Source organism: Oncorhynchus mykiss, chromosome 2 (genome assembly GCF_013265735.2).
Source record: "Oncorhynchus mykiss isolate Arlee chromosome 2, USDA_OmykA_1.1, whole genome shotgun sequence".
In the NCBI taxonomy this organism is placed as follows: domain Eukaryota; kingdom Metazoa; phylum Chordata; class Actinopteri; order Salmoniformes; family Salmonidae; genus Oncorhynchus; species Oncorhynchus mykiss.
In genome coordinates, this window is record NC_048566.1 from 20,413,283 (window position 1) to 20,422,825 (window position 9,543).

Genomic DNA, 9,543 nt, shown 5'->3' on the forward strand with positions numbered 1-9,543 from the left:
TTTGGCTAAGGTGTACTGTATGTAAACCTCCGACTTCAACTGTATTATATTTTATACATTTTAGACTAAGGCTGTAACGTAATAACATTTTGAAAAGTCAAGGGGTCTAAATACTTTCCGAATGCACTGTATGTCATGGAAAGAGCTAATGTTTTGTACACTCAATGTATTAAAATGACCTATACAGTTGATAATAACAATTGTAATAATAAAAAACAGACTTAACATGTATTTAATATGCTCCAGTTACAGAAAACCCTTAATTCAATAAAAAAACATATATTGTGTTTATATTGTATATTTGCTGCTATCCTCGACAAACTCAAACATTTCTTGCATAATTTATACAGCCCTAATTTCGATTCTCCTCCATAGTCTTCTTGATCCATTCTACATAGTTAGCTACACGGGTGTAGACCCCATATTGGCCTGGTTCTCCACAGTCAATTCCCCAGCTGGCGATCCCTGCTGCCCAGAAAACACCCCCATACTTCAGGACATACGGCCCTCCACCATCCCCTGCACAGGTGTCCTTTCCACCCTCTGGTAACCCGGCACAGAACATGCCGTCTGTCAAATCAGGGGCTTCTCTCTTCTTCTTCCTCACCTCATCAATAGAGCTTCTGCACTTCGCCTGGTCCACCAGGGGAATCCGGACATATCTGAGGTTACTGGGCTTTTCATCATCATCTTTGAGGCCAAACCCTGAAACCCAGCTGAGAGAGGGAGGGCGGGAGAGAGAGACCGAGAGAGAAGTCCCGTTTATACCTGGTGCTAACATTGGTCCTTTGTCCTGATCTTGTCTACATTCAGATTGTGCCCACATTTCCAGGGGCTACTCAGGGGAGGACGGCTCATGATAATGGCTGGAACGTAGCGAATGGAATTGCATCAAAGACATGGAAACCATGTGTTTGATGTTGTTCATACCTTTCCACTGATTCGGCTCCAGCCATTACCACATGCCCATCCTCACCAATTCAAATCAAATCCAAATCCATTTTTATTTGTCACATGCCCTGCACACAAACTTTACAGTGAAATGCTTACTTACAAGCCCTTAAACAACAATGCAAAACACCAGTCTCAATGTCAACAGTGAAGAGGCGACTCTGGAATACTGGCCTTCTAGGCAGAGTTCCCTCTGTCCAGTGTTTGTGTTATTTTGCCCAACTCAATCTTTTCATTTTATTGGCCAGTCTGAGATAAGGCTTTTTCTTTGCAACTCTGCCTAGTAGGCCAGCATCCCGGAGTCGCCTCTTCACTGTTGACTTTGAAACTGGTGTTTTACGGGTACTATTTAATGAAGCTGCCAGTTGAGGACTTGTGAGACATCTGTTTCTCAAACTAGACACTCTAATGTACTTGTCCTCTTGCTCAGTTGTGCACCGGTGCCTCCCACTACTCTTTCTAGTCTGGTTAGTGCCAGTTTGCGCTGTTCTGTGAAGGGAGTAGTACACAGCGTTGTACGAGATCCTCAGTTTCTTGTCAATTTCTCACATGGAATAGCCTTCCTTTCTCAAAACAAGAATAGACTGATGCGTTTCAGAAGAAAGTTCTTTGTTTCTGGTCATTTTGAGCATCTAATCAAATCCACAAATGCTGATGCTCCAGATACTCAACTAGTCAAATGAAGGCCAGTTTTGTTGCTTTTTTAATCGGCACAACCGTTTTCAGCTGTGCTAACATAATTGCAAAATTATTTTCTAATGATCAATTAGCATATCCAAGTTTATCATTTCAAAAGGCTAACACAACATGCCATTGGAACACAGGAGTGATGGTTGCTGATAATTGGCAGCTGTACGCCTATGTAGATATTCCATAAAAAATCTGCCCTTTTCAGTTACAATAGTCATTTACAACATTAACAATGTCTACACTGTATTCTGATCAATTTGATTATATTTTAATGGACAAAAAATGTGCTTTTCTTTCAAAAAGAAGAATATTTCTAAGTGACCCCAAACTTTTGAACGGTAGTGTAGGTAGAGTTATTCAAGTGACTATGCATAGATAATAACAGAGTAGCAGCAGTGTAAAAGAGGGGGCGGGGCAATGCAAATAGTCTGGGTAGCCAATTGATTAGATGTTCAGGAGTCTTGTGGCTTGGGGATAGAAGCTGTTTAGAAGCCTCTTGGACCTAGACTTGGCGGCCCGGTACTGCTTGCCGTTCGGTAGCAGAGATTACAGTCTATGACTAGGGTGGCTGGAGTCTTTGTCAATTTTTAGGGCCTTCATCTGACACCGCCTGGTACAGAGGTCCTGAATGGCAGGAAGCTTGGCCCCAGTGATGTACTGGGCTGTACCCACTACCCTCTATAGTGGGTTGCGGTCGGAGGCTGAGCAGCTGCCATACCAGGCAGTGATGCAACCCATCAGGATGCTCTCGATGGTGCAGCTGTAAAACCTTTTGATGATCTGAGGACCCATGCCAAATCTTTTCAGTCTCCTGAGGGGGAATAGGTTTTGTCGTGCCCCCTTCACGACTGTCTTGCTATGCATGGATCATGTTCATTTGTTGGGGATATGGGCACCAAGGAGCTTGAAGCTCTCAACCTGCTCTACTATAGCCCTGTCGATGAGAATGGGGGCGTGCTTGGCAATTATTTTCCTATAGTCCACAATCATCTTGTTTGTCTTGATCACGTTGAGGGAGAGGTTGTTGTCCTGGCACCACATGGCCAGGTCTCTGACCTACTCCCTATAGGCTGTCTCGTTGTTCTCGGTGATCAGGCCTGCTGTGTCATCGGCAAAATTCATGATGGTGTTGGAGTCGTGCCTGGCCATGCAGTCATGAGTGACCTGGGAGCACAGGAGCACAGGAGGGGACTGAGCACGCATCCCTGAGGGGCCCCTGTGTTGAGGATCAGTTGCGGATTTGTTGTTACGTACACTTACCACCTGGGGGCGGTCCATCAGAAAGTCCTGGATCCAGTTGCAGAAGGAGGTGTTTAGTCCCAGGGTCCTTAGCTTAGTGATGAGCTTTGAGGGCAATTAAGGTGTCGTCAAACTCCTGTGCTACACATGCTATTAAAATGTGTCTGTTATCCATCGACTGTGTCTGCATTGTGACCACATTTCCTGGTCCCTTCATTTGTTCAAATTATTAACCAGTTGCATCTCTAGGGGCGCTATTTCATGTTTGGATAAAAAACTTTCCCGTTTTAAGCGCGATATTATGTCACGAAAAGATGCTCGACTATGCAGTTTTGGAAAGAAAACACTCTGAAGTTTCAGAATCTGCAAAGATTTTGTCTGTAAGTGCCCCAGAACTCATTCTACAGGCGAAACCAAGATGATACGTCAAACAGGAAATGAGCAGAATTTCTGAAGCTCTGTTTTCTAATGTCTCCTTATATGGCTGTGAATGCGACAGGAATAAGCTTAGACATTCTGCCGTTTCCCCAAGATGTCGGCAGCATTGTGACGTATTTGTAGGCATATCATTGGAAGATTGACCATAAGAGACTACATTTTCCAAGTGTCCGCCTGGTGTCCTGCGTCGAAACTGGTGCGCAAAGCCATGTGCAAGTATTTTTCCATTTGATTGAGAGGGGAAACCATGCTTCCACGAACGATATATCATCGAAGAGATATGTGAAAAACACCTTGAGGATTGATTCTAAACAACGTTTGCCATGTTTTCAGTCGATATTATGGAGTTAATTTGGAAAAAAGTTCGCGTTTTGAGGACTGAATTTTCGTTTTTTTTTGGTAGCCAAATGTGATGTACAAAACGGAGCTATTTCTAATACACAAAGAATATTTTGGGAAAAACTGAGCATCTGCTATCTAACTGAGAGTCTCCTCATTGAAAACATCTGAAGTTCTTCAAAGGTAAATGATTTTATTTGAAGGCTTTTATGTTTTTGTTGAAATGTTGCGTGCTGGATGCTAACGCTAATGCTAACGCTAAATGCTACGCTAGGTAGCTACTTTTACACAAATGATTGTTTTCCTATGGTTGAGAAGCATATTTTGAAAATCTGAGATGACAGTGTTGTTAACAAAAGGCTAAGCTTGAGAGCTAGCATATTTATTTCATTTAATTTGCAATTTTCATGAATCGTTAACGTTGCGTTATGGTAATGAGCTTGAGTCTGTATTCACGATCCCGGATCCGGGATGGGGAGATCAGAAAGGTTAAACAGCTTTTCCTACAAAATAATATTAATTTATTCTAAGACACATTGTGACGACGTAATCGGTCAAATTCTGTCAATGATTTTAGAAGGCGGAATAATGATGATGATTTAAATGATTTCTCTGTCCAGATCTGTCTACAAATGTAAGATTTCCAAACACAATGTATGTCTGACTACCTCCGGAGGTGGGCAGGATGATCTGATCACAATCAGATCACAATGTGTCTTTTGATTGTCTACACCTGTGTAATAATTTGGGGACAATCAGAATGTGGATAAGATCAGGACAAAGGATGCAAGTTAGAACCAAGTATAAACAGGACTAGAGAAAGATAAATGACAAATGCAGTATCATAGCTTCTGTTTCCATTGCATTGAGGTAGTTTTAGGAAGAAAAAAAATACAATGGAAACAGAAATAGAGAATGCCCAATAACTATACTGTCAAATATCAAACATTTACTGCACAGGAGAGCAAACTCTTACCCAACTCTTCCAGTGGAGTATTCAGCGCCCTTTGCAGGCAGACACACTTGCATGATGGAACTACTGAATGTGAGTGGGTGTTGAAGCTTGATCAAGGCAATGTCGTGGTTGAAGGATAAACCGTCTGTGTTACTGTACCCAGGGTGAGGATGGAGAGAGGCCACTTCAAGAGGTGGAGACTGAAGGAGGTTTTCCACATTGTTGTCGCCAACGTATGCCTGTTATGAAGTGAATAAAAATTTCAGTCAGTTACTGCATTTAACTACTGGGTGGAAATAGTAGTTTATTCAACTATGAGCACCCATAAGCATGTTTATTGTCTCTCCACTCCTTCCTCAATCTTTGTCATCATCTCAGATGTAGGGCCAGGAGTTTTTCTATGATAAGCCTATAATTCTCGACCAGAGTTAATCAGATAAAACTCCAGCCCCAGGTCATTATCTAATCACTGCCATAATCATTATTGCACTACCATAACTTCACTCTTCTTGATGACTTGGTTGTTATGTTGATGCACCAGGCCATGAGCAGCAGTCAGGATCCACCTGTCCCCGATGACCATCCCTCCTGATCGGCCTCCTTCCACACTGAGAAGCATCTGCCAGGGAAATGTTCCTTTTGGAGCTACCTCTCCTCCCAGAATCCTTTGGTGTATTTCTATGGACACCATAGGTCTTCCACAGACTGGTGGATCAGGAAAATAACAAAATGTAATTTCTTCTCTCAGCAATGGTTCAGATTCCACATTGGGTCCATTATTACTGTAGAAAAGCATACAGCCAAAGCACATGCACAAAACAACAAAACACACAAACACATCCATAATAGTTATATTTTAGAATGTTTCTCACTTGTTTTTTGCTCTTCCTCCTCTATGGTCTTCTTGATCCAGTCTACGTAGTTAGCCACACGGGTGTAGACCCCATATTGTCCAGGCTCTCCACAGTTAATCCCCCAGCTGACGATCCCTGCTGCCCAGAAATAATCACCCTCCTTCAGGATGTACGCTCCTCCACTGTCTCCCGTACAGGAGTCCTTGCCTCCCTCAGAATTCCCAGCACAGAGCATGTTGTCTGTTAGACTGAGATTTCTTTCATTTTTCACCTTCTCAATAGATTTCCTACAGATTGTCTGGTTCACCACAGGTAGAGGAACATACATGAGGTTATTGGTAGCCATATCACGCTCTTTGTTGCCAAATCCTGAAATTAAGCTGAAGCAGAGAGAAAGAGAGAAGAATGGAATAGACATAAGCTGTTGTGCGACTCAACAATTTTAACAATCAATACAAAAATCTGCAAATATGCACAAATTGAGTGAAAGATTACATGCAGATATTTGCAGCTGACTGTTTTAGACATAAAACTTACCCATTCCGCCCAGTCGGATATTTAGCGTCCTTTGCTGGCAGACACAGTGGCATGATATGAGCATTGAATGTGATTGGATGTTTGAGATGGATCAGGGCGATGTCATGGTCGTAGTTTACATCACCTATATTGTTGTATTCAGGGTGAATATGGAGAGAGGCGACCTCAAGAGGTGGAGACTGGATGAGCTCATCCACATTGTTGTGTCCAACATATACCTTTGGACAGGGTAAATTAGTCACACTTAAGATGTACACTTAATCAGCAGTCAGACAGTCCATTTTTCCATTGTATCATATCACATATCTAGCACAGATGAGTCAAGTCAGAAAGGTAACCCATGTTTCTATTCATTAACACACACAACTCACCTTAGGAAACTCCCAGTGATATCGATCTAGGACATGTGCTGCAGTCATGATCCAGCGGTCCCCGATAACTATCCCTCCTCCTCTACCATTACCTGTCAACAACACCTGCCAGGGGAAGGATCCAGCTGGAGCTGGCTCTCCCCCCAAAATCCTTCCAAATCCTGAAAGTTTCACTGTAGGACAACCACACACTATGGACAGACAGAGACCCCTACTGGTCATCCAGAGACAGACTGACTGTAGATACACACAGGGAGAGAAAACATACAATACACAGTACACACACACAAACACACACTCAAGGGTGAAACTGTGAGTTACCTGGGATACATTGAGGAATCAGTGAGCTGTTCAGGTGGTCTTTCCACTTTCCGTCTGATGAACATGTGAAGTTTCCTGGTAAACATGCGTGACAGAGATGTCATTACACAATACATGCATTAGGCAGTGAATAGTTGTAGTTGTTTAATTTACAAAAGGTTTTGTAGGTTAAAAACAGATGTCACTCTAGTGAAGAATATAAGGATGATTTTAGTATCACCATTATGTCCTTCAGGAAGACTGTAGAACTGCTCATTGCATTGGTACTGAATGACTGAGAGGTGCTGGTTCTGAGAGCCAGATATGAACGTCACCCTTCCATTCGGCAACGGTTCAGGTTCCCCACAGCCAATCACTGCAGAAGAGACTGGAACCCAAAACTCACACACAGACACACCCAGCAGCCTGGACACACAGTCAGTATATGGGAAGGGGAGATTTGAGACTAAGTGTGTTGGATCATAAAATAATCATGTTGAGACATACCATACAAAAAGTGATTAGTCATGATCTCATAATTCATACTTAATATGGGTGTAAATCACTGTAACTGAACGTCTGTTTAGTAATATTATGACATCTTGAATCCAAGCAGGGGAGACATGGAAAATTAGCCAGAAACAGCAATAGAAACAAATAGAAACAACAACAGTAGACTTACCAGAGTGTTGAATAGACCCAGTCCATGACTGTGATTGGACAGGAGAGACTATGGTGAATGAACCTGCTGTGTAAGACCTGAAGACCTCGCTCTGTATTTCACAGCCTCTCAGCCTTCCAGGTACTGTAGCTGACTGTTTGTTTTAGTGGGGAGTTTGACTAAAGAGTCTAAAAGTCATGTTAAAAAACGTCTCTGTTTGACTTGGCCCAGAAAGATATCGACAAACTAAGTAGATTGACAGAGTGGCGGAAACCAGATTAAAGACAACCGAAACGTGCAGATGAGATGAGAAACATGAACAATCAAATGTATCTATAGAGCAGCAGTTGTCACAAAGTGTCATATCTTCAATTTAAGCCTACTAGAAAGTGTGTGCCCTCAGGCCTGGAGGATGCAAAAGTCATTCCGCTACTTAAGAATAGTAAAGCCCCATTTACTGGCTCAAATAGCCGAACAATCAGCATGTTGCCAAGTTAGTAAACTTTTTGGATTTTTTTTGTTGTTGACCAGATACAATGCTATTTTACAGTAATCAAATTGACAGACATTCAGCGCGCATATATTGAAGGACATTCAACTAGCACAGCACTCCAAGATGGCATAGCAGTGCAGACGTGGTTTGTCGTCCTCTCCTCTACTTTTTGTATTTTTTGTATTTTTTGTATATATTTCAATTTATTTTAAGTCTCTTTTCTATTTTTAAATTAAATATACCTTCCGGTAACCCTGCTCACTCAATGTGACACGGATCCGCAATTTTTTTTTTAGACCTTATAGCCAGAACCAACATAAGAAGCTAGTCATCAGAAGCTAACCAGCTAATTAGCTACTAGCTATTTAGTCATTGTTAGCCACTGCTAGCGGCCTTTACTTTCTGCACAGGCACCAACTGTTTTTATTAGCCTGGATAATACCTACCAGCCTCTGACTGTTTTTCTCAACTACAACGCCTGATTCCTGCAGTAAACCCTGGACCATTACTTGTGATCATCACAGCTAGCTAGCTGCCACCGAGTGACCCAGCCCCGAAGCTAGCCCTGAGCCAGGTCCACCTCCCGGACTACTCTGTGATCACCCGGTTACCCAGCCGATGCCTCCCAGACATGGCTAGAATCCACTACTCCACCGGATACTTGCCGTAAGCTCTGGACCTTTGAAGCGGATCATCGCTGCTAACTAGCTGCTACTGAGTGGCTATAGTGGCTAACGCCCCTGCCCTGAAGCTAGCACCAGTTAGCCGCGAGCCAGGCGCATCTCCCGGCTAGCAAACTAAATTACTACAACTACAATACCTCTCTCGCCATATGGCCCGGACCCTTTGTCGACACGGCGCCCCCGCCGTACCACCACGACTGGTCCGCAGGCGTAATTCCATCCGCTGTGGCCTCAACCGGCCATGGCCGGACGTCGGAGCAGACACTTCTACTGACCCCGGCCTGCTAACTTTAAACGCTGTGTCTCCCACATGCTAGTGTAGTAATGAATACCCCGCGGCTTCCCTGTTCCATCTATTGCTGTTCACTGGACCCTATGATCACTTGGCTACATAGCTGATGCCTGCTGGACTGTTCATTTATCACGGTACTCCATAAAAAATAAAAAATAACTATCTGTCGGCCCTAGACCCAAAACTCGGGGTCGGTTAACTACACACAGGACCTATCTGCCCATTCATCGTCATTTTTCCTGTTGTTGTTGTCTTAGCTGATTAGCTGTTGTTGTCTTAGCTAGCTCTCCCAATCAACACCTGTGATTGCTCTATGCCTCGCTTTATGTCTCTCAAATGTCAATATGCCTTGTATACTGTTGTTTAGGATAGTTATCATTGTTTTAGTTTACAGTGGAGCCCCTAGTCCCACTCTACATGCCTCAGATTTCTCCTTTGTCCCACCCCCATCACATGACCTCACCCAGTATAACCAGCACGTCCAGAGATGCAACCTCTCTTCTTATCATCACTCAGTGCCTGGGCTTACCTCCACTGTACCTGCACCATACCATACCCCTGTCTGCATATTATGCCCTGAATCTATTCTACCATGCCCAGAAATCTGCTCCTTTTATTCTCTGTCCCCAACGCACTAGACGACCAGTTTTGATAGCCTTAAGCCGTACCCTCATCCTACTCCTCCTCTGTTCCTCAGGTGATGTAGAGGTTAACACAGGCCCTGCTTGTCCCCAGGCACT

General features: G+C 43.4%; 1 protein-coding gene across 2 annotated transcripts; it reads right to left on the reverse strand.

The window, feature by feature from the left end:
* Nucleotides 1-216: 216 nt before the first annotated feature.
* Nucleotides 217-7,642, reverse strand: LOC118936525 (complement C1r subcomponent-like). 2 transcript variants are annotated; one of them, XM_036941300.1, is made up of 9 exons: nt 7,357-7,640; nt 6,916-7,100; nt 6,696-6,770; nt 6,375-6,565; nt 6,004-6,221; nt 5,485-5,846; nt 5,106-5,317; nt 4,634-4,851; nt 217-716 (listed from the first exon to the last, which is right to left on the reverse strand). In XM_036941300.1, the coding sequence occupies exons 1-9, from the start codon at nt 7,380-7,382 to the stop codon at nt 353-355; spliced, it is 1,851 nt and encodes a 616-aa protein (XP_036797195.1). In that variant the 5' UTR covers nt 7,383-7,640; the 3' UTR covers nt 217-352. The 2 variants fall into 2 exon arrangements, with proteins under 2 accessions (XP_036797195.1, XP_036797197.1); XM_036941302.1 differs by lacking the exon at nt 217-716 and adding an exon at nt 2,807-2,985 and having other exon boundaries at nt 7,357-7,642.
* Between the last annotated feature and the right edge of the window lie 1,901 nt (nt 7,643-9,543).